The sequence below is a fragment of the Anguilla rostrata genome, chromosome 18 (assembly GCF_018555375.3).
Source record: "Anguilla rostrata isolate EN2019 chromosome 18, ASM1855537v3, whole genome shotgun sequence".
NCBI classification, from domain to species: domain Eukaryota; kingdom Metazoa; phylum Chordata; class Actinopteri; order Anguilliformes; family Anguillidae; genus Anguilla; species Anguilla rostrata.
Window position 1 is genome coordinate 6,487,392 of NC_057950.1, and position 26,823 is coordinate 6,514,214.

General features: G+C 53.8%; 1 protein-coding gene across 2 annotated transcripts in view; it reads right to left on the reverse strand.

Annotated features, from left to right (window-relative positions):
- Positions 1 to 809: 809 nt before the first annotated feature.
- Positions 810 to 26,823, reverse strand: part of zswim8 (zinc finger, SWIM-type containing 8) — a 41,169-nt gene continuing 15,155 nt past the window's right edge. Inside the window, exons 5-26 of one of the 2 annotated variants that reach the window (XM_064317439.1) lie at positions 21,583 to 21,690; positions 20,434 to 20,515; positions 19,986 to 20,106; positions 18,239 to 18,440; positions 17,794 to 17,969; positions 15,470 to 16,787; positions 14,725 to 14,856; positions 14,047 to 14,226; positions 13,195 to 13,378; positions 12,412 to 12,510; positions 11,701 to 11,825; positions 11,008 to 11,317; positions 9,808 to 9,960; positions 8,719 to 8,941; positions 7,774 to 8,063; positions 6,461 to 6,684; positions 4,924 to 5,418; positions 4,152 to 4,329; positions 3,882 to 4,040; positions 3,279 to 3,398; positions 2,955 to 3,133; positions 810 to 1,214 (exon numbers count right to left, since the gene is read on the reverse strand). In XM_064317439.1, the coding sequence (XP_064173509.1) occupies positions 1,011 to 1,214; positions 2,955 to 3,133; positions 3,279 to 3,398; positions 3,882 to 4,040; positions 4,152 to 4,329; positions 4,924 to 5,418; positions 6,461 to 6,684; positions 7,774 to 8,063; positions 8,719 to 8,941; positions 9,808 to 9,960; positions 11,008 to 11,317; positions 11,701 to 11,825; positions 12,412 to 12,510; positions 13,195 to 13,378; positions 14,047 to 14,226; positions 14,725 to 14,856; positions 15,470 to 16,787; positions 17,794 to 17,969; positions 18,239 to 18,440; positions 19,986 to 20,106; positions 20,434 to 20,515; positions 21,583 to 21,690 (5,262 nt within the window). In that variant the 3' untranslated portion in view covers positions 810 to 1,010. Of the gene's footprint in view, positions 1,215 to 2,954; positions 3,134 to 3,278; positions 3,399 to 3,881; positions 4,044 to 4,151; positions 4,330 to 4,923; positions 5,419 to 6,460; positions 6,685 to 7,773; positions 8,064 to 8,718; positions 8,942 to 9,807; positions 9,961 to 11,007; positions 11,318 to 11,700; positions 11,826 to 12,411; positions 12,511 to 13,194; positions 13,379 to 14,046; positions 14,227 to 14,724; positions 14,857 to 15,469; positions 16,788 to 17,793; positions 17,970 to 18,238; positions 18,441 to 19,985; positions 20,107 to 20,433; positions 20,516 to 21,582; positions 21,691 to 26,823 lie in introns of both variants that reach the window. The other variant, XM_064317437.1, reaches the window with a different exon arrangement.

Consider the following 26,823-nt stretch of genomic DNA (forward strand, 5'->3'; position numbering starts at 1 on the left):
CAACTCTTCCTTCATACGTGGAAAAAAGGAACTCGCGCAGTATTCACAACGCTCTCTCGCTCTCTCTCTTTCACTTCTGGCCAATCTTACAACATTCTATACAAAATAAAACGGAGAAAAAACAATAAACAAAAAAACATTGAATAGTCGTCACCCGTAACTCAGGTTATTTCCTTTAATATTAACTTTTTTAATAACTTTGAACAAATCTTATTTATTTGTTTTTTTTTTTTGTTTGTTTTTAATACCGTCAGAATACCAAAACTTAAAACCCTTAAAGGCCGAAGCAGGTGACAGCCCTGCCAAGGCAGAGGAATGTTGCAGTATGGATCTGACTTCTTCAGTGGTTTCATAAAAATAAAAAATAAAGAACCAACCAACAACACTGATGAAAGAAAAAAAAGAATGGGAGATTCTGTCTTTCCTGGAACGACCACGTTTGCAAACTGCCTCGCCATCGTCTACCGAATAGACGGGAGGCGGTGGGCGGGGCTGCAGGGAAGAACGTGGGGGGGTGGGGGGTGGAGAGGGGGGTGCAGGGCGTGTGGAAGGGGCCTGGGACTCCTTGCTGGAAGATAGCGGGGCTATGTTAGAGGCTGAGGTAAAGGTGGGGGCGTGGGGAGGGGTGGGGGTGAGCAGACCCCCTCGGAGCCATAAATGGGAAAACGGACCGTCGGGGCAGAGAGGCAGGAGACGCCCGAGTCGGCCATTTTACCGAGCCGTCCCTTCGGCTCCAGGTTCCGTCCCCGCCACCTGTTGCATCGTTAGAGGAGTTCGATGACGCGTGAAATGGGTTGATTGTGCGGCTCTGTTCTGTGTGTGTGTGTGTGTGTGTGTGTAGGTAGGTATGAGAAGGGGAAGGGAAATTGTGGTGGTGGTGGAGGAGGAGGAAGAGGAGGAACTGGGGGGAGGAAGCCAGCGTTCTAGGCGCGTGCGTTCCGTCTGAAAGGGGAAGGAGGGGTCACCGCCCCCCCCCCCCCCCCCCCGGCGACATTCTCCCACGACGCTCATCAGGGGGAGAAGGTGGCCATCTCCAGGGAGATCCTCTGCCACAGCTCCTTGGTCTGCTTGCCCCTCTTCAGGTTCTGCAGCACGTCGTTGAACTGCATCATGCCCACGGGGGTGAGGCAGAAGGCGCTGCGGGCGCTGCGGATGATGTTGACGAAGTCGTCGTAGTCGGCGGGGGTCAGGTGGATCAGCCGGTGGTGGATGTACTGGAGGGGGGGGGGGGGGAGAGCGAGGGGTGGGGGCGTTAGCGTTAACGGGAGGTCCAGACATCCTGCCAGTTAAATCCGCTCACTATACGACAAAAACTGACTGGAGCACTTGACCGCGGTTCGTGGTTGCTCTTCTCTGAAATTTCGTTTTCGGAATGCCGGAGGTACCATCCAATTGAATCAAACATTATTTTAAATGCACACCTCAAATACATTGAGAACCACAAAACACGTCATGTGAATGACGCTTCATAAGAGCTATATAGTTGTTTCCTAAGCAGCGTGGAGCATGTGCAAAAGAACAAAATAAACACTTGCAAGCATTTACAGACGCCTATGAAGTGCTTGTGAAGAAGTTATGTAAGCTTACATGAAGGACCAAACAAATAAAACGCTGCCAAAAAGCTTCTTTCTCTGACTGCTTTCTCCGAGCTCTCTGATGAAGGAAACCCTACGTACACCTCAAAGGAGGCTGCCAGCTAAGGTGTCTCTCAACAGTGTCACCCGCTTAACACTAACCATCCAGAGGAGAAGGCTACTTCATACAAAAACCAGACGCAATTTCTGATGTTCCTTTTCCTTAAAATCTCACCCGGTTATAAGCCCACTCCTACGTCCTATTTTGCAGTGCATCTGTGGGGTTTTTAATGCCTTTTTACCCTGGGACTGAGCCACGCATTGAATTTCAAGCACTTAATCATCAATATGGATCCTTGTCCAGAGGCTAAATGTATAAGTAATACTAATATTGATGCCTGTTCTCCATCCGGAGCATCTATCTGGGATAGATGCCAGCAAGCGGTTAAAAAAAATAAATAAATAAATAAAAAAACCTGTTATTCTTGCAACCAATCAAAAAGCAGAAGCGGAAAGGGCAGCCAGAGATCAGTAATGGCAAGAGAGACAACGCAGTCCGTGTTCCTTCCTGGTCCTTTTCAGAAAGTTCCTGTGGCCAATTAAACCGACGAATTCAACAGTTCTGGTGATGGAACCCTGTTCAACAATGCAGGGGGAAAAGCGAGCTGCAGAGTGTGTGTGTGTGTGTGATTGTGTCTGTGTGTGTGTGTGGGTGTGTGAATGCCGACTACTCTCAGTTTCTATGAGAGCGCCTGAATGGAACAATGCGCCTCTGCTCTCTCGGTCTTAAACGGGTTTCCCACCCAGTACTGCAGACGACATCAGGGCCCACGCAGCAGGGAATTAGCAGCACAACCCGAGACAGCACCGCGATGTCCGGCTCGTATTTATGAACACAGGCAGCTCCAGCCTTTCTACAGGCCGTTTAAATTTGAATAAACAGGCCGTTCCGTCGGCCGGTGAGGCAGTTAGATCTTATCCACTCGGTTATAATAACAGAAATGGGCGGCAGTGTAGTATAGTGGGTAAGGAACTGGTCTTGTAACCTAAAGGTCACAGGCTCGATTCCCGGGTAGGAGCAAGGTACTTAACCTGCATTGCTTCAGTATATATCCAGCTGTATAAATTGATGAAATGTAAATGCTGTATAAAAAGTTGTGTAAGTCGCTCTGGATAAGAGCGTCTGCTAAATGCCTGTAATGCAATGTAGTAACAACAGTGGAATGAACACACACACACACACACCCAGACACACAGACACAGACACACACACACACACACACACCCAGACAGACACACAGACACAGACAGACAGACACACACAGACACAGACACACACACACACACACACAGACAGACACACACACACACACACACTACCTGCAGGTAGGCCTGGTGGCAGCGCTGCACCAGCTGATGGAACGCCGGCGTTCTGAGGTGGGCGTGGATGTGGGCGGGGTTTAGCCGCTGCAGGGCCTCCATGATGATCTCCTGCAGGACGAAGGGGCTGAGCACGCCCTTGGCCGCGCCCACGCAGAACTGGTAGACGAAGTTCACGCCTGGGGGAGGGACGAGCAGGAGGTCACGTTTCGGTCACACTTACGGTCACGCTCACAGACCCTGGGGGCCGGGCCCCGCGGGGTGAAGGGGAGTTTCGGGGGGGTCGCCGCGGTCGGCGTGCGGTCACGGTCGTGTCGAACTCACCGAGGCGCGCCGCCAGGCCCAGGAGCCACTTGACGTCCTCCGTGTAGGGCGGGCTGCGGGAGAAGTTGTTGGGGTGGTCGTTGTGCGCCCTCCTGCCCAGCATCTCCAGGGCGAGCATGCCTGAACGAGCCAATCACAGCGCAGCTCATCAGTCCTGCCCCCCTCACACGAGCCAATCGCAGTGCATCAGTCCTCCCCCCTCACACGAGCCAATCACAGTTCACCAGTCCTCTCCCCTCACACAAGCCAATCACAGTGCATCAGTCCTGCCCACTCATACGAGCCAATCACAGCGCATCAGTCCTCCCCCCCTCACACGAGCCAATCACAGCACACCAGTCCTCCCCCCTCAACTCAAATCAATGAGCAGCCAATCTGTGACGAGTGCCAGGAAACGGCCACCTCCTCTGTAATCCTCAGTGTCAGACACAGCATAACTGACACAATGCAGAATAAACGGAGTTGCTTTTCTTATGTGGCACGGTGGTCAAATTCAGCAAGGCTAACAGACCACATCCTGCACTGCAGTCGGACAGTGTCTCCCTGTCGCTGGCTAGCGAGAGCGCTAACCAGGCGCACGTCATTCTGAGAACCCCAACTCACCAACTCTGTAGGCGGAGTGCAGGTAGTGCAGGCCCTGCTGGCTGATTGGCTGGCTGTGCTGCTCGTCTTCAGAGGGGAAGGGCGTGCTGACCAATGAGGCGGGCTGGGAAGACAGGCCTGGAAGGGAGGCCCCCTGGATGGCCTGGATGGTGGAGCCACCTACTGCAGAAACAGGAAAGCGGGTCGCGGGGTTCAGCCGCTGCTGTGGCGGTTGGGGGGAGGGATTTCGGTCAGCGGCGGAAGCGAGCAGTGGAACCCGCACCCACTGACCTGCCACGGTGGTGCTGAGGGGCAGCCCCGTCTCCGTGTGGTAGGGGTGGACGGCGATTTGGGTCATGGACGGAACTGGGACGCCCGGGAATGTGACTGCAGTCGCTGCCATGGGCGGGTGGGGGCCGGTCGCCACGGAGAAGGGGTACTGGGCACCGATGAAGGCGGGGTGCATTCCCTGAGAGGGCACACGGGCACGTTTAAAATCAGGTCGCAAGAGGAACAGGAGTACTAATGTCTGTTTATAACTATGACAGATTCAGCCGACAGCAGCAGCCCGGTGTATTAAATGCTCTCACTACCACGGCACACAGGAATCACTTATTACTGCCCCAGTCATCCAGACAGGGCTCAGAGCTCAGTTAATTAACTCAGGGATTTGAATCAGTCTAATCTGCCATGCTACCGCTCTCTCCGACTCCAACTGACTCTCTCCGACTCCAACTGACTCTCTCTGACTCCAACTGACTCCCTCCAACTGACTCTCTCCAACTCCACCTGACTCTCTCCGACTCCAACTGACTCTCTCCGACACCAACTGACTCTCTCCAACTCCAACTGACTCTCTCCGACTCCAACTGACTCTCTCCGACACCAACCGACTCTATCCAACTCCACCTGACTCTCTCCGACTCCAACTGACTCTCTCCGACACCAACTGACTCTCTCCAACTCCACCTGACTCTCCCCGACTCCAACTGACTCCAGCTGACTCCCTGGCTCTACTCTCACTGACTCTCTCTGGCCCTCCCCGCCTCTGTCCCCCCCTTACCTGTGGGTAGGCCGCTCCGGACACAGGAAAGACAGCGGGCCGCGGGACGTGCTGCAGTGGGTGTCCCAGGTACTGCGGGGTGCAGACGGTGGGGAGGTGGGCCTGGATGGTGGTGTAGGGGTGCAGGCCCTGGGTGTGGGCGTGGGCGATGGCCGAGCCCGGGATGGCGTGCGACTGGTAGATGGTGGAGCCCACGGAGATGACGGGCACCACGGCGGCGGCCGTGACCGTGGCCGTCACCGCCACCCCTCCCGGGTCCATGGGCCCCCCGCCGTCCAGCGCACCCCGCCCCGCATCGGCGGCCCTGCGCCCCGCCCCTCCGTTGGCCCCGCACCGGCCCGGGCCCTCGCGCTGGGCCCCGCCTCCGCCCCCCACGGTCTGCTCGTACAGCCAGTACCACTGGTGCGCCACCTCGAACAGCACCTCGGGGTACACGCCCCCGCCCTTCGCCGCCTCCTCCACAGCCATGCAGGCCTTCTCCAGCATCACGTTATCCTGGGGGGAGGGGGCATTTATTCAGTCAAAGAAACTTCATCGTCATATAATAATACTACTATAATAGGTATAAGATAGACATAAGGTATAATGGGAGTGCCACTGACAGACGATAGTAATGATGGTTGTAATGACAGTAAAGTTTGTGGTAATGTCGGCAATGAGTGGTAATGATGGTAATGACGCTGATATATATGATGGTAATGACACCAGTAATGACAGTAATGTCTGTGGTGATGTCAGTAATGACAGTAATGTCTGTGGTGATGTCAGTAATGACAGTAATGTCTGTGGTGATGTCAGTAATGACAGTAATGTCTGTGGTGATGTCAGTAATGACAGTAATGTCTGTGGTGATGTCAGTAATGACAGTTATGTCTGTGGTGATGTCAGTAATGACAGTAATGTCTGTGGTGATGTCAGTAATGACAGTTATGTCTGTGGTGATGTCAGTAATGACAGTAATGTCTGTGGTGATGTCAGTAATGACAGTAATGTCTGTGTTGATGTCAGTAATGACAGTAATGTCTGTGGTGATGTCAGTAATGACAGTAATGTCTGTGGTGATGTCAGTAATGACAGTAATGTCTGTGTTGATGTCAGTAATGACAGTAATGTCTGTGGTGATGTCAGTAATGACAGTAATGTCTGTGGTGATGTCAGTAATGACAGTAATGTCTGTGTTGATGTCAGTAATGACAGTAATGTCTGTGGTGATGTCATTAATGACAGTAATGTCTGTGGTGATGTCAGTAATGACAGTTATGTCTGTGGTGATGTCAGTAATGACAGTAATGTCTGTGTTGATGTCAGTAATGTCTGTGATGTCAGTAATGTCTGTGGTGATGTCAGTAATGACAGTTATGTCTGTGGTGATGTCAGTAATGACAGTAATGTCTGTGGTAATTTTGGAAATGACAGCGGTACTGACAGTAATGATGGTAGTAATGACAGTAATGTCTGTGGTGATGTCAGTAATGTCTCTGGTGATGTCAGTAATGACCGTAATGCGCTAACGCTCACAGCGGCGACGCCCACGCACCTGCTCTTTGCACTGCACCAGGGCCCTCTGGATCTCGTTGGGGTTGAGGGCGTGGGCGTGGGGCAGGCAGCTGAGCGCCAGCTCGGCGGCGGCGCGCACCATGTTGGGGTCCCGCGCCCGCGAGGCGCGGTCGGCCAGGGACGCCACCTCGGGCGGGGTCAGGTGCCCGTCCCAGCACTCCACCAGGATGTTGAGGGCGGCGCTGCCGATCTCCATGGCCTGACCTGCACAGAGCCAGGGACCACAGAGCTTAACCACGTCAGCCAGAGCGGAGCTACTGCAGCAGAGCTAGGTAAGCAATAATACCATAGAGATGCACAGAGCCAGGGACCACAGAGCTTAACCACATCAGCCAGAGCGAAGCGACTGCAGCCAGGGACCACAGAGCTTAACCACATCAGCCAGAGCGGAGCTACTGCAGCCAGGGACCACAGAGCTTAACCACATCAGCCAGAGTGGAGGGACTGCAGCCAGGGACCACAGAGCTTAACCACATCAGCCAGAGCGGAGCTACTGCAGCCAGGGACCACAGAGCTTAACCACATCAGCCAGAGCTGAGAGACACTGCAGGAGGGCTAGGTAAGACCCCAGCAATAATACCATAGAGATGCACAGAGTCAGGGACCACAGAGCTTAACCACATCAGCCAGAGCTGAGCTACTGTAGGAGAGCTAGATAAGACCCCAGCAATAATACCATAGAGATGCACAGTCAAGAACCACAGAGCTTAACCACATCAGCCAGAGCTGAGCTACTGTAGGAGAGCTAGATAAGACCCCAGCAATAATACCATAGAGATGCACAGAGTCAGGGACCACAGAGCTTAACCACATCAGCCAGAGCTGAGCTACTGTAGGAGAGCTAGATAAGACCCCAGCAATAATACCATAGAGATGCACAGTCAAGAACCACAGAGCTTAACCACATCAGCCAGAGCTGAGCTACTGTAGGAGAGCTAGATAAGACCCCAGCAATAATACCATAGAGATGCACAGAGTCAGGGACCACAGAGCTTAACTATATCAGCCAGACCTGAGAGCTAGATAAGGCCCACAGAGACACAATGGCTGTGATGTCACCTCACTGACAGAATACACACAGGAGCTCCACCAATCATGGAGTGCATTGGTGACTATCAACAGACTAATACTGGCAGTGATTGGTGGACACTACTAAATTCCCATGGAGAAACAGAGCCAGAAAATATCCACCAATCGGCATCAGAATTTTTACTGTTGGTTTTCCTCTATGACACGAATTCGGCAGCACCGGCGTAGAGGCGGGCCTCGAACCCTGGAGCGGGGCGCTCTTACCGGTGATCCAGGACACGTGCGAGGAGTAGGTGCGGGACAGCCAGTTTGGGGAGACGAAGTTGTGCAGGCCCAGGGCGTAGAGGCCGATCTCGAAGGCACAGAGGTGCAGGTTTCGGTGGGGGCCCTGGTGGCCCCCGCTGGCCGAGGGCTGGGTGAAGATGGAGGTGGAGCTGTTCCCCCCCGCCTTGATCAGCACCGTCTTGGCCAGCTCGAAGTAGAAGTGCGCCGCCGCCTCCGACGGCTGGTTGGGGACGTGCGGGGCGTGGCACTCGGGCCGACGCCCTTTATACCTGCGCGGCACAAACCGAAATCCCGCCATGAACGCGCATCGCACTTCCTGTCTGTATTTGTCCCATTATTTCCCCAAAGCTAAAAGCGCTCATTTAACTGTCATGCAATGCCCCGAAAGTTTAAAAAGAAATGAAGGATAAAAACCTCACTGGTAATTAGTACATTAGGAGAATGTATTTTTTCTTTAATTGTGGCTGCAATTTGAACCCCCCAAAGAGCAAATATTATTATTGCAGGTACCAGACAGGTGCATGTGGAAAGATTTAGTCACTCTTGGAGAGAAAAGGAATAGTAAAACAGAACATTATCGTTAGAAGTGTCTGAAAAACTGCTGATGCTAGCAAGATGTGCGGTGCAGTCTACACAGCAGCTGACTCCCGAGCCATGCATGCGTCAGCCCGCATGGTCAGGGGTTCGATTCCCCGCTTTGGCACTTTCTGGGCTGTGATCCCTTCTCTATCTGCTACCCTGTCTGTTTGCACTGAATTAACAAAAACTAGGAAAGGAGGGGGGGGGGGGGGGCTGTCTTCTCCTTTCACCAAAAAACAGCAGATGCCTTCATCAGGGCAGCCGGGACACACATCTTAGATTTTATCGCCGTGGAGAGATTCCGAAGTTGTCACGGCGACCCGGAAAGGCGGTCCCCCCGCTCACCTGCTGGTGTCGGCGCTCTTGGCCCTGGCTCCGCCCCCGGCCCTGCGCGAGCCGCTGGACGACGAGGAGCCCAGCGAATCGGAGGACGAGCTGCTGATGCTGTCGCTGTCCTGGCCCCGCCCCCAGGAGGCGGCCGCCCAGCCGCCGCGGAGCGGGCGTCGGCTCAGCGTGGGGGAGCTGTCGGAGGTGGTCTCCGGGGCGCTGCTGTCGATGCTCGCCATGCCTGAGGCACGCAGAGAGGCGTTACACGCCACGCATCATGCATCACATGACTTTACAGAGGGCTGCAGAAAACTGTGTGCGTGTGTGTGTGTGTATATGTAATGAGAGCATATGTGTGTGTGTGTGTGTGTGTGTGTGCGTGAGAGTGTGTGTGTGTGTGTGTGTGCGCGTGAGAGAGTGTGTGTGTGTGTGTCAGCATATATGTAATGAGAGCATATGTGTGTGTGTGTGTGTGTGTGTGTGTGTGTATGTGTGTGTGTGTGCGCGTGAGAGAGTGTGTGTGTGTGTGTCAGCATATATGTAATGAGAGCATATGTGTGTGTGTGTGTGTGAGAGAGTGAGAGCATATGTGTGTGTGTGTGTGTGTGTGTGTGTGTGTGAGAGAGTGTGTGCGTGTCAGCATATATGTAATGACAGCATGTGTGTGTGTATATATGTAATGTGTGCAACTGCATTTGTGCGTGTGTGTGTGTGTGTATATGTAATGAGAGCATATGTGTGTGTGTGTGTGTGTGTGTGTGCGTGATAAAGTGTGTGTGTGTGTGTCAGCATATATGTAATGAGAGCATATGTGTGTGTGTGCGTGTCAGCATATATGTAATGACAGCATATGTGTGTGTATGTGTGTGTGTGTATATATGTAATGTGTGCAACTGCATTTGTGCGTGTGTGCGCGTGCATGTGTGAATATGTGTGTGATGCGTGCATGTGTGTATGTGTGTCATGAACACACAATGCGTGTGTGTTATGCATGCGTATGCGTGTGTGTGTGTGTGTGTAATTGTGGGTGCGCGTTTCCGTGTGGGTGGGGTATTTTTATCGGCGTAACACAGGAAGTGCAGACGGCAGTAAAACGGAGCGCCCTACCCGTGTGCTTCTTCTTCTGGCGCACGGGGGAGCCCCAGCAGCGGCCGCTGTACGCCCCCCGCCCCCCCAGCGCCAGGCGGCTGGGCACCGTGCCCTCGGGCTTGAAGGGGGCGGCGTCGTTCTGCTGCTCGCAGGAGGACGGCTGGCCCCCGTCTGTCAAAAACACAACACGGGCGCGTTTTTAAAAACGTTCACACCGCGCCCCAGAATACCGGCCTGCTTTGGTCGGGACTTTGCCGGATGTACCGCCCCTTTAGTGAGAGCCAATGAAAAGCCAGAGTTTTAACGAGACTCTGAACACACTCATTGGTTTGAAAAACACACAGAGAGCACACACTACCATTCAAATGGCATGGGAGTGCATCTTGACTGACTGACGTTCAGGTAAAAGCAATGTACCAAAAAAACCCCACCCACTTCAACCCTCCTCTGGAATCACCAGTAGTACTCACCTGTGAGTGTGTGGGTGCTACGTGAATACATTCACATGCAGGTGATAGTAAAACGCCCCCACTCCTGAGCAGGGAGTAATGGCCTGTGAACCAGTCACAGCACACTACAGTGCAGCTCACTGATGAACATCTTACTGACTAGAAACTCGTAGGAACCTGGGAAGCCACTAGAGGGCGCTTATGCCAGGATAACCCTGGATGATTTAAGCCTGCCTTACCTAAACAGTCAGTTTTGTGATAACGCACGTCTCACCCATGTGACTTTTCAAGCACATCCCTTCACACCTGGGGCCTAGTGGGGCTAACCTGGACCCAAACCAGGAGGGGCTAACCTGGACCCCAAACAGGAGGGGCTAACCTGGACCCAAGACAGGAGGGGCTAACCTGGACCCAAGACAGGAGGGGCTAACCTGGACCCCAAACGGGAGGGGCTAACCTGGACCCAAAACAGGAGGGGCTAACCTGGACCCCAAACAGGAGGGGCTAACCTGGACCCCAAACAGGAGGGGCTAACCTGGACCCCAAACAGGAGGGGCTAACCTGGACCCCAAACAGGAGGGGCTAACCTGGACCCCAAACAGGAGGGGCTAACCTGGACCCCAAACAGGAGGGGCTAACCAGGACCCCAAACAGGAGGAGCTAACCTGGACCCCAAACAGGAGCCTGGAGCTGTACGCCATATAACAAGCCCTCACGACACGACCTCTAAACACAGGAAGTGACATCACGTGAAATCGGGTGCGCGCACCTTGCTCCCTGTTCTCGCTGAAGCCCTCCCCCGCCGCCGCGTTCTGCACGCCACCGGGAAGCCCCGCCTGCTGCCCGGCCGCGCCCCCGCTGGCCACGCCCTGCACGGAGGCGGAGCCCGCCGCTGCCGCCGCCGCCGCCGCGGCTGGGGCGCCGTGTTTGGACACGCCCCCCGCGCCGCCGCCGCCTCCGTGCGCGGTGTGCTTGGACGGGCTCTTCTGGCTGCTGGCCGCCGGCTTGCTGGAGTAGAAGGAGCTGAGCGTCTGGGGCTTGTGGGTCTGGCTCTCGCGGTCCAGCAGCTTGTCCAGGATCTGCGTCGGGGCGGAGTCAAAGATCAGACCGCCATTTCACACACAGAGCGGAGGAGGAGGGGCCGGGCGGGGCACGGAGGCTAGCACAGAGCTCCATGCACCAGGTGAGACCCCCCCCCACCCCCCACAGGTACAGCCGTCATTTGGAGAACAAGTTCAGTGGCATCAGAGGCGGTAGCCCCGCCCTCTCCTCTCAGAGTCGTATCGGAGAACAACAACCCACTTTGCCAAAAACAAGTCTTTACCGGAGCCTGACGGCTTCACCCAGGTGGAGGTGGGGGGATGAGCAGGGTTGAAGATCTAGGGGTGGGGCTGGGGATTGGGGTAGGGGTGCGGGTGCAGGTGGAGGGTGGGGGTGTGGGTATGGTGGCAGGGGGCCTGACCTTTTTGAGCTTGCTCTGGTCGTCCTTGTAGGTGATCATGAGGGCCAGCGCCAGATCGCCCTTCTCCCGCCGGGTCCCCTCACACAGCAGGGGGTGCTCCGCCTCGCTCACCGTCGTCTTCATCCCTGCCGGGCAGAGGAGAGAGGGGGGGTCACCCGCCGAGCCACAGAGGTCACCCGCCCAGCCGCAGAGGTCACCCGCCCAGCCGCAGAGGTCACCCGCCCAGCCGCAGAGGTCACCCGCCAAGCGGAAAGCCCGAATCCAGCCACTTGGGTTTCACACTTTCACACTGTGTAGTTGTGTAACTCCACAAGCAACCAGCAGGTCAGCTGGTAACCAACCAGCAGGTCAGCTGGTAACCAACCAGCAAGTCAGCTCTGTAATTCGGTGTTTTCACACTTCATGGAAAAAACGACGTCTCGGTGAAGCCCCTGGGTAATGTGGTTTTTTTCTAGCGGTGGAAGCCTCTGCCTACATCAAATGGCGAAGTGCTGATGAATTATTAATGCCGCATATCCATGTTCTGCTCAGCTTTCCGTAGCTATAAATCCGCTGGAGACAGCAGTGGAAAAAACAGCTCCAAATGACAGATTCAGCCAACTGGCACCGGGGAAGATTATTCAAACATTAAATCAAGTTTACAAATGCTGAATTCGTGCGTGCATATGCGCGTGTGTGTGTGTGTGTATGTGTGTGTGTGTGCGCTCTTACCCAGTGCTGCCACCGCAGCCTCAAAGCCCAGCTCCTCGTCGCCTGGCATTTCGTTGTTACGGTTACGGCTGGGGGGGCGGGAGCCCGTGGGAGAGACCACTGTGGAAGAGATGGCGGCCCCTGTCACGTCTCATCCAATTACACACAGCAGGAACTCTCAAATTTCTACAGGATGTAAGCGAACATGCCCTCTTCTTTTCTCAGTTACTTTATCTTCTGACAATTTATCCACTGAAAATTAGTCAGTGGTAAAGATCATGCGAGAACCAGCGTACTTCTTATCACAGAAGAACATTTGAAAGATCTAAGACGCTTTCTAAGGTGTGCGTGTATCTGTGTTTGCGCGTACAAGAGTGGGTGTCCCGTGTATGTGTGTGTGTGTGCACGTTATGTACGAGTATGTGTGTTATGTATGTGTATATGTGTGTACCTGCGAGCGCCTGTGAGTGCGTGTGGTGTGTGTTTGTGTGTGTGTGTCTGCGTGTGTGTTGTATGTGTATGCATGTGTGTGTGTGTGTGCGTGTGCGTGCGTGCATGGTTGTGTGTGTGTGTGTGTGTGTGTGCGTGTGTATGCGTGTGTGTGTGTGCGCGCATGGTTGTGTGTGTGTGTGTATGTGTGTATGCGTGTGTGTATTTGTATGTGTGTGTGTGTGTATTTGTATGTGTGTGTGCGTGCATGTGTACGCATGTGTGTGCGTGCGTGCATGGTTGTGTGTGTATGTGTGTGTATGCGTGCGGGTGCGTGTGCGCATGGTTGTGTGTGTGTGCGTGAGCGGGGCTCACCGGGGGTACACAGCACGTCGAATATGAAGCTGGCCAGCATGAGCGGGAGCACGGGCCGGTAGTCGCAGAAGTTCCCGTCGCGGAGCTGCTCCGCCCGGTCCCTGATGGAGCCCATCTCCACCACGCCCAGCGGGATCTTCTTCAGCAGCGCCACCACCTCCGACTCCTGATAGGCCAGCTTCACCTGCCAATCAGAGAGCCCAGGCGCTCACACAGACAATCAGAGAGCCGGCACGCTCACACCTCCCAATCAGAGAGCCCACGCGCTCACACCTCCCAATCAGAGAGCCTGCACGCTCACACCAGCCAATCAGAGAGCCTGCACACTCACATCTCCCATTCAGAAAGCCCACATGCTCACACCAGCCAATCAGAGAGCCCACACGCTCACACCAGCCAATCAGAGCCAACCGCAGCCCTTATTCTCTATGCTGGGGTGTAGCAACAGATCAAAAACCACATGACATGCACAACGCCCACTTCTGTGTGATTCATATGTGCTGTCCAACACAACACATACCAAGCACCAAAACCTGGTTCATTTTATTGATCTTTTACATTTTTAATACTTACCGTTTATTTATTTATAATGCACAATGTGTATTATATTATTTAATTTAATACGTGCATATTACTTATTAAAACCAAGTAACATACACCACTGGAAATAACCATAAAAAGAAAATACAATAAAGAACATATATCATAAAATGCACATATTATGCATTTACTCACACACACAAACAATAAAGCACATATACAGACACATATATAATCTAGAGTACACATGCATTATATATTCACACACATAAAGGTGAATTATGAAAATGGCGCTGGCGAATTTTTGGGCACCTCCAAGGCCTTGGTGGAGGCGGGAGGCCTCTGCAGCTCCAGGGAGAACATGCCGGTGCTGAAGGCCAGGGTGTGGTACTCCAGCCTCTCGCTCAGCACCGTCAGCAGGAACGCCGCCTTCGACAGGGTGTTGGTGGCCACCTGCGTCTGCCGGCTGGTCGACACCTTGCTCTTCTTCCCCTGGACGGACGGACGGACAGACGGATTTGTACCTCGATACATCTCAACATGGTTCCACAGACTTTGCTTCAGATCCTTCATGCTGTTTTCATCCTGAGGCATTTCTGTTACTGCCTGAAGGACCAACTCCAAAATCGGCTTCATTTGAACATGCATAACACCTTCATAAGCACTACGTAAACACCTGAAACCCTTACGCCAACCAAAATACACTGTCATAAGACAGGCCATAGGACACATGACCAGATCAGCGCTGGCTAATGGTTACCAGCGCATGGTAACGTCCTCTGAGTGAGCAAGTCAGAAACAGCTCCCTGAGTGCACATGAATCCTTTAAGTAGCTTCTGTGAAGGCTTGTATTTCTTATGTAAGACCCTACATGAAGACATTAACTTTATGTGAACTACGCTTATGGTACAGAAACAGGTTTTCTGGACTTGTGGGAGGTTGAGGGGGGGGGGAGGGGGGAGGGCAGGGCTTCAGGGGGAGATGGCGCACCTTGGTCTGTGGCTGCTCCACCTTCAGGTCGGGGGGATTGGACAGCAGGTCCCCCGCCAGCTCCACAGCCAATCGGCAGGCCTCGTTGCTGTAGCCATGAGCGTGCAGGGCCTCCGCGCACGCAAACAGCACCTGGAACACAGGAACCAGAACCACTGCTAGAACCCGCCGCTCAGTTTAAATTAGCCAAAAGGAGTAACAGTGACACTAATTACACTCCGTGTGAAAGTGGGCCGTTTAGAAATCATCAAAAGTGGAGGGCACGTGTTCGCAAATACGCACGCACACACACTCTCACACATACGCACACACACTGCTATTTCTGTGACTCATTTTAGCTCTTGATACAGAAACGCAACCATTGCATTTGTAGAACTGGCAGGTCCCACAAAATTAAATAAAGCGGACATCTTGTCACAACCTGGCCTGTTAAACACACTGTATGGCTCAGAGCAGGATATCATGCACACACACACACACACACACGCACACACGGCCATCTGTGGAACAGGCTGTGTCAGAGTGAAGTGCTGTGACAGCTGAGAAGCCCCTCCCACCTGGCCTAAGACCCAGTACATAACAGCAAAGAAGCCCCTCCCACCTGGCCTAAGACCCAGTACATAACAGCAAAGAAGCCCCTCCTACCTGACCTGAGTGACAGTGTGAGAGAGCAGAGAAGCCCCTCCCATCTGGCCTGAGTGACAGTGTGAGAGAGCCGAATTCCCCCTCCCCCCCGCCCCCTCACCTCCATGCGCCCCTCCTGCTCCAAGGGCTTGATCCCGGCGAAGATGTCGGGCTCCTCCTCGTGGTTGCCGTCGGGGACGCCCCGCTCCACCCCCTCCTCCGAGGCGGCACTCAGGTAATAGGCCTGGTAGTCGTCCTCGCCGGCGGGGTCAGGCGGGGCTTCCGCAGCCTGGGGGGCGGGGGCTGCCGTGGCCCCGCCCCCTCCCCCCTCGGCTCCGTCGGGCGGCTTGGCGGCGGCGGCAGCGGCAGCGACGGAGGGCTGGCCGTCCACCAGGGGATCCTCGCTGCCGTCCTCCTCCATCTCCGCCTCCACCTCCACCTCCTTATCCGCCGCGGGCGCAGAGTCCGCCGCCATCGCCGTCCCAGGCCCCGCCCCTGGCCCCGCCCCCACCACCACAGCGTTCTCTTTGGGGAAACAGGTGGCGGCGGCGGCCTCGGGCGTCATAGGGGCGTGGTCCGCCCGCTTCCCGTCGAAGGCGGCGGTCTCCTTGGCGACGGCGGCGGCGCCGTACTTGCGCGGCTCGCGCAGCAGCGGCCCGGGGGCGGGCAGCATCTCGGGCGGCGGCGGCAGGAAGTCGAAGGTGTTGCTGGCCTCGGCGCCGAGCGCCAGGCTGGAGCCGTCGTCCAGGCTGAGCTCGGCCAGGTCGGGCTCCAGCGAGCTGTCCTCGCTGCTCGTCCTGCGCTTGCCGCCGCCGCCGCCGCCGCCGTGCTTCCCTCCCGCGCCCGACGACCCCCCGCACGCCTTCCCGCCCTGCGACAGCTTGGCCTTCCCGCCCGCCGAGGAGGAGGAGCCGCCGCCGCCCCCGGCCCCGCCCCCGGCCTTGTACATCCCCTTCCCCCCGTCGTCCAGCGCCAGGGACACGCCCCCGCCCAGGCGCACCAGCACGCCGCCGCCCCCCGCCGCCAGCCCCTTCCTCTTGCTGACCAGCGTCTCCTTGGGCCGCACCGCCACCTCCTGCTGGGCCGGGTGCCCGCCGCGGCTCTTGTGTTCGGGGCCGCCCCCCTCCGACGTCCCGAGGCGGCCCAGCCCTCCTCCTCCTCCTCCCCCCGGCTCCGGGGGGTCCCCCCCCTGCCCCGCCTTGGCCCCCCGCTGCTGCTGCACCGCCCGCGCCCAGCAGAAGGAGGCGCTCTTCTTGTCGGCGCTGCAGTAGGTGATGCCGGGCAGCGGGTAGGCCAGCTCCCAGTTGAAGTAGCAGGACTCCACGGCCGGCTTGAAGCCCTGGAACAGCTTGTCCAGCGACTTGCGGTGCTGCCCCCGCTTCACGATCTCGATCACCTTCAGGTGCCACTGCTTCAGCTGCGCAGACAGCTCCCAGCGCCTGCAACACAGCCCCACACAAACTCTGTTACACAGCCGCCATGACCCGGAGAACCAGGACATGCAGGAGCACGCACACACACACACACACACACACACACACACACACACAGCCGCCATGACCTGGAGGACCAGGACACACACACATACAGGCACAGACAAGCTGGCTTTATCTGTGTCCCGAAGGGAAATTAATGCATGTATTAGCACACGCTGGCAATCAATCTGCACAATCAGGAAGACAAGAACAGACACACATACATTATATGTGTGTTTTTGTACCATAGCCTGCAGAACATTCACACTCACACACACAAACTCTCTCACTCACACACTCTCTCTCTCTCTCACACACACACACACACACACTCTCTCTCTCTCCACTCACTCTCTCTCTCTCTCCCTCACCCCACTCTTCTTCTTCTCTCTCTACCACACTCTGCTCACACACATCTCTCTTCTACACTCCACACACACACACTCACACACTCTCTCACACACACACAGCTCTGTCCTCAGCTGTAGGCCTCCTGCAGGTAGTGTTCCATATTTAATTGTCTCGGTTTCTCCTCAGACGACTGAAAGAATTCCTCTCTGAGAGAGGAGCAGTGGAGCAGAGAGGAGCAGTGGAGCAGAGAGGAGCAGAAAGCAGCCTTCTGCAGCCCGAGCACGGTGAGAAGCCGCGCGGTCCGGCTCAGGACCAGCGCCGGGCCCAAACGGACCAACACGCCAGAGATTATTACGTTTTCTGATATATAGAGAGTAATTATTTTCATTAACATATGCACTAACATCATACGGTTATGTATAACGTTGAGACCTGTTTCTTGCGAATCATGCAAGTTCATGCATCAGACAGAGATGGCCCTCTGCTCCTGGTTACAGGTCTTTGGGCCTGGGTCGTAGAGGAGGCGGGGCCGGGGAGGACGGAAAAGGAGGCTCAGATCTGCAGGATATCGGGGGGGACGGGGGGGGCGGTGTGGGACGGGGCGGGGTTGCCGGGTTACCTCTGAGGGCTCATGGTGGGGTCGAGCACCGCCAGCCGCCACAGGACCACCATCTCGTCGCACATGCTGGCGCAGGCGTGGGCCGCCACCTCCGATTGGCCGTTGCTGCGGCCCGTGTGACCGCTGGCGCTGCTGTGGGAGGCGGAGGTGCGGACGCTGTACCACCAGCCGATTATCTGGGGAGCAGGAAACGGGGAGGGCCAGGGTGAGCCGCGTACACACCGTACCGGCACATACCCGTACCGCGGAAAAACAAACCACAGGACAATTCAGAAGGATTTTCATTTAAAATAAATGCGCGCGTGTGTGTATGTATGTATGTATGTACGTGTGTGCATGCGTGCGTGTATGTGTGTGCATGGGTGTGTGTGCACGTCTGTGCGTGCGTGTATGCGTGTGTGTGTGTGTGTGAGTGTATGTGTGTGTGCGTGTACATGCGCGTTACCTGTTCATAGGTGAGGCACTGCTCGGTCAGTATCTCCAGCAGGGGCGCTGCGTTGCTGTCCCTCCTCTTGAACATCTCCCTGACGATGGAGAGAAGGTTCCAGATGCCCTCCGGCTCCCGGCCCCTCAGCGGCCTCAGGAGACACGCCCACTCTGCCGCGGCCGGCGGCTCCGTGGACGACAGGTACATGGAGTTCACATCGCTGCGCGGAGAGGGGAACCACGGCAACCGTCAGGCACCGCCCACCGACGTGGTCCCGCCCACCAGCAGCACGGTCCCGCCCTCAACCCACTGCACCCCTACACCCTCAAACCACTGCACCCCCACATTCTCAACCCACTGCACCCCCACATTCTCAACCTACTGCACCCCCAACACTCTCAACCCACTGCACCCCCAACACTCTCAACCCACTGCACCCCCAACACTCTCAACCCACTGCACCCCCACATTCTCAACCCACTGCACCCCCAACATCTCAACCCACTGCACCCCAACACTCTCAACCCACTGCACCCCCAACACTCTCAACCCACTGCACCCCACACTTCTCAACCCACTGCACCCCCAACACTCTCAACCCACTGCACCCCCACACTCTCAACCCACTGCACCCCCAACACTCTCAACCCACTGCACCCCCAACACTCTCAACCCACTGCACCCCCACATTCTCAACCCACTGCACCCCCAACACTCTCAACCCACTGCACCCCCAACACTCTCAACCCACTGCACCCCCACATTCCAACCCTCGGCCCCCCATCTCAACGGCCTCATGACACCCCCACTCTCCACCCGCTGACCGACAGAGTTCACATCAACCCGAGGAACCACAGTCAACCCTCGCACCCCCACCACTCGTCACCGCCCACATGCACACCCCAACCCTCAACCCACTGCACCCCTACACCCTCAAACCACTGCACCCCCACATTCTCAACCCACTGCACCCCCAACATCTCAACCATGCACCCCCAACACTCTCAACCCACTGCACCCCCAACACTTCTCAACCCACTGCACCCCCAACACTCTCAACCCACTGCACCCCCAACATCTCAACCCACTGCACCCCCAACATTCTCAACCACTGCACCCCCACACACTCAACCCACTGCACCCCACACTCAACCCATGCACCCCCACATTCAAACCACTGCACCCCACATTCTCAACCCACTGCACCCCCAACACTCTCAACCCACTGCACCCCACATCTCAACCACTGCACCCCAACATCTCAACCTCTGCACCCCCAACACTCTCAACCCACTGCACCCCCAACACTCTCAACCCACTGCACCCCCAACACTCTCAACCCTTAGCACTCCCAACACTCTCCTGCACTTCTGCTCACAGCAGCCCCATTAGCCTGGCCAGCGTGATCCATGGCTTCACAAACACAGCAGACTGTTCAAATTAAAGCAGACTAATAGCACATTAACACAGACAAACTGGACGTATATCATCCTGCTAGCTTGCTGCTAATAACCAAAACAAAAAAAAAGCAGGACGTTGCTTATAGCGATTTAGCCCCTATTAACAGGCCTGGTAAACAGGCCATTGCATGCGTGTGGGGTATAAGAATGCACGGTTGTACAGTGTGGCACAGGGTGTTACACCTTGACAATTTCCTCCATAACAGAGCGACTCCACTCCCGAACCGTGTACTGCGTTACACATCCGAGCCTGGACACGCCCCTCCCCACGCCCCCCCACCCCCACGCCCCCCCACCCCCCTGACCTGAAGACCACCGGCGAGGGGCCGCAGAACTTGTGCAGGGTCTTCTTGATGTTGTCGCTGAGCGTGGACTCGTCCAGGTACCAGGTGCTCTGGTCGGAGGCCGAGGGGCCTGCGGTGGGGTCTGCAGAGGGGGAGGAGCACGTTAGCACGAGGCTAAAGACTTGAAGTGCGTTTCACTGCTAGAGATCACAAACTTTCTGTAGCCCAAACACCATCCACTGTAAAAATGACAAGTCCTTAGAGACTTCTGAAAACATCTTTATTGCACACAAAAACTGTCTGGGCCAACTGAAAACATATACTAAACCAGATATTATATTTTAAAAATGAATCAATTAAAACGCAAATATTGAACTGTCCAGACAATGAGCCCGTATGGGTCTATTACACACGATGGAACACAGGCTGCCCCCTTCAGGAGACAGAAGGAAGTGCAGGCAGGGCGTACCTGGAGCCCCACACACGGTGTTGATGGCAGTGGACTGGGAGGACAGCAGTTCATCCAGGAGGCGCTGGGCGGTGGGCAGGATCTGAAAGGAAAAGAGACGTCTCTTTCTCTCTCTCTTCTCCTCCCTCTTTCCCTCCCTCTGTTCCTCCCTCTCTGTTCCACCTGCGCGCACACAGACCCCCTGAGTGAGGTTTCGATCCCTCTCGCACTGCCAGAACTTACGTCTTCCGCCCAGCACAGGTCTTTCATTAGCCAGAAGAAAAACAAGTGACCTTTTGAGTGGCGAGTAAGACTACACTACCCACGTCTCACGGCTTACCATAATGCATCATGGGACAATGGAGCCACTGTTCCTCCGAGTTACTGAGACCAAGCGTAAAGACAAACAAGAGTCTTGAGAGGGTCCCTCCCCAGGCATGGAACTGCTACCAACACAAAGCTTGGGCCTGGAAACTCCTAAATACATATATTCGTAACACTATACGTTTAAACTGAAGCCTTTCCAATACAACAGTTACAATGACCTTTAGAAACACGGCCATTTAGAAAAGGAACTTTAAAAGTAAATCAACCCCACAGGACAAAAGGTTAGAAAAATAAAAATCAATTGACGATCGATTCCCCTGTGGATGATACCTTTTTCATTCTATGACATTTTATATTTTTCCAATTACTCCACATCTCTTCACTAATGTGCCTACAGTCAAATAATGAAGACCGTTATATTACCGTTATATTAATTAACAATAAATATGTGCCTTTTCTAAACCTAACTGAACGATCTCTCAAAACACATCTAAAAGAATGTTCTTGAAATTAACTCCATTTGAAATCACTAGCTTAGTCAGTGAGTCTCAGATTTGTGCTAGCCCTCCTGTAGTACCGTGTGGTCAGCAGAACGGTAAGAGCTCATTGGCTCATGTGTATGGGAGGAGTCTGCATGCTTTGGCACGCAGTGTGCTCCTACTGTGTGGGCTCAGATGGGGGAGGGGCAGCTCCAGAGGTAAAAAATGAACAATTCCAAATCGGGAAGCGAACAGGGGGGAAGAAAAGATCCAAAAAAGGAAGAAAAGAAATACAGTCCCAAAGAATCAAAAAGGAGAAGAGAAGAGAAATAATGTGAGGTGTTTTTTTTTTTTTTGGTCCTACCTGTTGAGGAAGCTCGCTGATGAGGTACTGAGCAAACTTCTGCAGCTGGTCCCTCTGCAGCCGGGACAGGGACTCGGACACAGGAGCGCGGAGGCACACCGCTGAAGCCTGGGACACGGGGGACAACCAATCAGTGAGCAGCACCTCTCCCCCATGTCACCCACCACGTGCTGCTGGGAAATGTAGTCAAATGTAGTCAAATAGCATCTTTGTGCAAGAGCTCCGGTTAGTCCAGTCCAAGGACACGGCCAGTGACTTTTTTAATGTTTTTTTACATCATTCAGCAGGATCTTTAAAAAATGAAAAGCAATGGGGCCTCTAGTGGCGCAGTCCGTAGAGCGCCATCCACATGCTCAGCGCGAGCCGCGACGTCGGCGGTTCGAATCCGACCGCCGACCTTTGTCGCACGACTCTCCCTCTCTCTCTCTTTTTAAAAAAAGAAAAGCAACACATATTTGGAAGTACATTTCAAACCAAGGGCTGGTACTGCCCGAGCCAAAATGAGGCTGCTACAAAGGACATCAATCTCTCAGCGAGGTCTTCATAAAACAATGCCTCCACCATCCTCGGTCCACACACAACCATCCGCCACCTCTCACTTTCACACAGGCTCAGCTTTTAAAGCACAGGACCAGCACTCTGCAGCCACCATGCAGATCATGCAGCATATTTACTCCAAAGACCACTGTGCGTTTCATTAGTTACGCCCTGACGTGGGGGTCTAAAGACTGAGGGGGGTTTTCTGAGCTTCGTTACTCATCTTTCTGCGTTTCTCTCTTCTATAAACTCCCTCCTTTCCTCCTTTTTTGGGACAAATAAACACACACACACACACATACATATGCACAAATACACACACACACACACACACACACACACACGCACACACACACACACACACACACACACACCTACATCCACACAGACATATGCACAAATACACACACACACACACACACATACATCCACACAGACATATGCACAAATACACACACACATACACACACAGCCCACACACACAGCCCACACACACACCCACACATCTGGATGTGTATATTTGGATTCCACCTTTCTTAAACAAATGTTGCAAATGTTGAACTGACTTCCAAGCCGGCGGTAAACCTGAATAGACCTCCGGCTCTTGTATTCGCAGCGTTACACACTTGACATCAAAAGCACATTTTATTTTTTTCCTGGAAAAACTGAGAAGTGCACTTCTCTCTGGTGGTATAATGAGCCCTAAACGCAGTAAACAAGCAGACCGTGCGGGGCATTTAAGGGCAGAAGCGGGGCATTTAAGGGCAGAAGCGGGGCATTTAAGGGCAGAGGCGGGGCATTTAAGGGCAGAGGCGGGGCATTTAAGGGCAGAGGCGGGGCATTTAAGGGCAGAGGCGGGGCATTTAAGGGCAGAAGCGGGGCATTTAAGGGCAGACGCGGGGCATTTAAGGGCAGAGGCGGGGCATTTAAGGGCAGAAGCGGGGCATTTAAGGGCAGAAGCGGGGCATTTAAGGGCAGAAGCGGGGCATTTAAGGGCAGAAGCGGGGCATTTAAGGGCAGAAGCGGGGCATTTAAGGGCAGAGGCGGGGCATTTAAGGGCAGAAGCGGGGCATTTAAGGGCAGAAGCGGGGCGAGTCTAGAGCTTTTCGGGGCTGTGCCTCTGTCTGAGGCAGTATCAGCGCGCGACAGCTGCTGCTATCCAGCCTGAGCTGCCGCTGCACGCCCGCGCCCAGCCAGCGGGGGGGGGGGGGGGGGGGGGGGGGCCTTCGGCAGGGGCAGCCGAGGTGAAGCAGCCGGGGGCAGGCGAGGTAAAGCAGCCTTTTTTTAAAAGCCGCAGCTGCAGCCGTTACCCACAATGCAGCAGTCACAGCACCACCTTTGGATTCAGGCGCGTCCCTCCTCGTTCCCCCCCCCCCCCCCAGCTCAGCCGGCGGCCTCGATTGCGCCTCGCGCAGTCCGCCCAGCGCCTCACAGGTGAGGGAGAGGCAGCGGTGCGTTCCACGCGCCCAACGCGGTCGTGAAAAGGTCATTAAGAGGAAGACAGAATCTTCCGGATTGCAATACGAAATGCTGCCTGTTCAAAGACTCTTCTTTTTTTATGGCCAATCCAGCGCAGGGGACTGCAAGCTGCAGAGCAGCGGCACTGTACTCTGCAGCTGCGCAAACCTGCGCATAAGCTCGCATCAGCCTGGCTACCTGACCGGTCCTTAATCGTGTACTAATCTACCGATTGATATTATGCACAGTGAGCATGTAAGGAACTTAGCCTGGAACTACTAATAAAAAGCGATCTGCTGTCTGAATTGTACACTAAGTCAATGTTTGCCTTGCATGAAACACGAGCTATAAATAAAAGCATAAATAATCTTATAATCTCGGAGCTACTTGGCCACACAGGGACCGTGACACTTTGATTAGCTGCTAATTGCAGGAAGCATGACAAACTACTGCCCATTGTCTTTCTGAAACATTAAAGCCCTTGCACGGCCATAACAATTAATCCTCAAAAATATCTGAAGGGAATAACTCATTAAAAGTTACAAATGGAACATCTTCAATATCTCGCATGCTGAGATCCTTCACAGACCTGTAGCAAAGCAGTGCTGTTGTGTGGCGGGGGTTTAAGGAACAGTTCAGCCTCTTAGCATCGGCCTGGTTCCTTATCGGAGACCTGCTGTGCACGTGAGCCAGTGCTGCCTGTGGTGTGCTAGCGACCGAGACCCAGAGACAGAGGGAGGGAGGAGGGAGGGGAGGGGTGGAGGAAGAGAGAGAGGGGGGGAGGGGGGAGATAGAGAGAGGAAGGGGGAGGGAGGGGTGAAGAGAGAGGGGAGGGCGGAAAGAGAAATAAAGAGGGGGGAGAGGAAGAGAGAGAGAGAGAGAGGGAGGGGGTTCTCTACAGGAGGGTGCTGCTGTGAAGATAAACACAGCAGTAGTTCCCAGTGAAAACCACACTGCACCCACACACACAAGCAAGTGAAAGGACAGAGACAGACCGACACAGACTCGTACAGACAGACAGACACACCAACATAGACTCATACAAACAGGCAGAGACAGACCTACACAGACTCGTACAGACAGACAGACACACCAACATGGACTCATACAAACAGGCAGAGACAGACCGACACAAACTCGTACAGACAGAGACACACACAGACTCAGAGAGAGAGAGAGAGAGAGAGAGGGAGAGAGAGAGAGAAAGACAGAGAGAGAGGGAGAACCATAGAGAGAGAGCGAGACAGAGAGAAAGGGAGAGACAGAGAAAGAAAGAGAGGGAGAGAGAGACAGAGAAGGAGAAAGAGAGAGAAAGAGACAGAGAGAGGGATCTGGGAGGGAGGGGGTAACAGAGGCTAGGGTAAAGCAGAAGAGGCTGGGCATCCTGTCTGGGGACTGTGAGCACTTAATTACTCTGCTGTTAATCCAGTGGATTCAATACAGAATGTAAGGAGGCTCATGTGGGCCAGACACAGGTCAGAAGGAGGCTACGGAGGAGGCACGTGTGCATCTTCACACGCTCTTCCAGAGAGCGGGGCAGAGAGAGAGAAACAGGCCGCTGGACCTGTGACTCACTGGACCTCAGACGAGTCAGGACTGACAGCCAGCTACACAGAGGACTGGAAAGCGCCCAGACGCACTCACTGGAACACTTACATTACATTACATTACACAACACTTTACACACACACACCGTACTTTACACTCTACTTCACACACACACTGTACTTTACACTCCACTTCACACACACACTGTACTTTACACTCCACTTCACACACACACTGTACTTTACACTCCACTTCACACACACACTGTACTTTACACTCCACTTCACACACACACTGTACTTTACACTCTACTTCACACAAACACTGTACTTTACACTCTACTTCACACACACACTGTACTTTACACTCTACTTCACACACACACTGTACTTTACACTCTACTTCACACACACACTGTACTTTACACTCCACTTCACACACACACTGTACTTTACACTCCACTTCACACAAACACTACTTTACACTCCACTTCACACAAACACAAACACTGTACTTTACACTCTACTTCACACACACACTGTACTTTACACTCCATTCACACACACACACTGTACTTTACACTCACTTCACACACACACTGTACTTTACACTCCACTTCACAACACACTGTACTTTACACTCCACTTCACACCACACTGTACTTTACACTCCACTTCACACACACACTGTACTTTACATCTCACTTCACACACAACACTGTACTTACACTTACTTCACACAAACACTGTACTTTACACTCTACTTCACACAACACTGTACTTTACACTCTACTTCACACAAACACTGTACTTTACACTCACTTCACACAAACACTGTACTTTACACTCATCCACACGACTTACACTACTTCACACAACACTGTACTTTACACTCACTTCACACAAACACTGTACTTTACACTCTACTTCACACACACACTGTACTTTACACTCTACTTCACACACACACTGTACTTTACACTCTACTTCACACACACACTGTACTTTACACTCTACTTCACACAAACACTGTACTTTACACTCTACTTCACACACACACTGTACTTTACACTCTACTTCACACACACACACTGTACTTTACACTCTACTTCACACAAACACTGTACTTTACACTCCACTTCACACAAACACTCAAAAGTGCTTCAGAGATGGCATGCTTCAGGATCCACGGGTAGAACAAAGGCTTGCCTGCCGCATGGGCTCAATATTTCACTTTTTGTGAAAACTTGTCAAAAATCTAAAATTGTTTAAATAATTAGAAACTGAGATTCAGATGGAATGGTTTCACAAAAAAAAAAAAAGTGAAGTCCTTCATAAATGGTTTTCAAACGGATCGTTTCCATCTCTCTGTTGACTGCACATGAATCCTTGCTCATTAGCTAACCACATTCAACAGGCTCTCTACAGTCACAATCGCTGAAGCTTTCCAGCATGGGAAGCAGTACACAGGGACTGACTGCAGCTTGTTCCTTGGGAAACCACAGTAAAATGTGGGAGAGGGTCTAGATAATGCCCAGCTGTTTGGCGAGCTCCTGACTAGCTGCTGGCAGGCAGCTAGAAAGCTATTGGCTGGCTGCTGCTTGGCTACTGGCAATGCCATTGGCTGAGTACTGGCAGGCTGTTGGCTGGCTGTTGGAAGCCTATTGTATATCTACTGTTTGGCTGTTGGCAAGGCTGT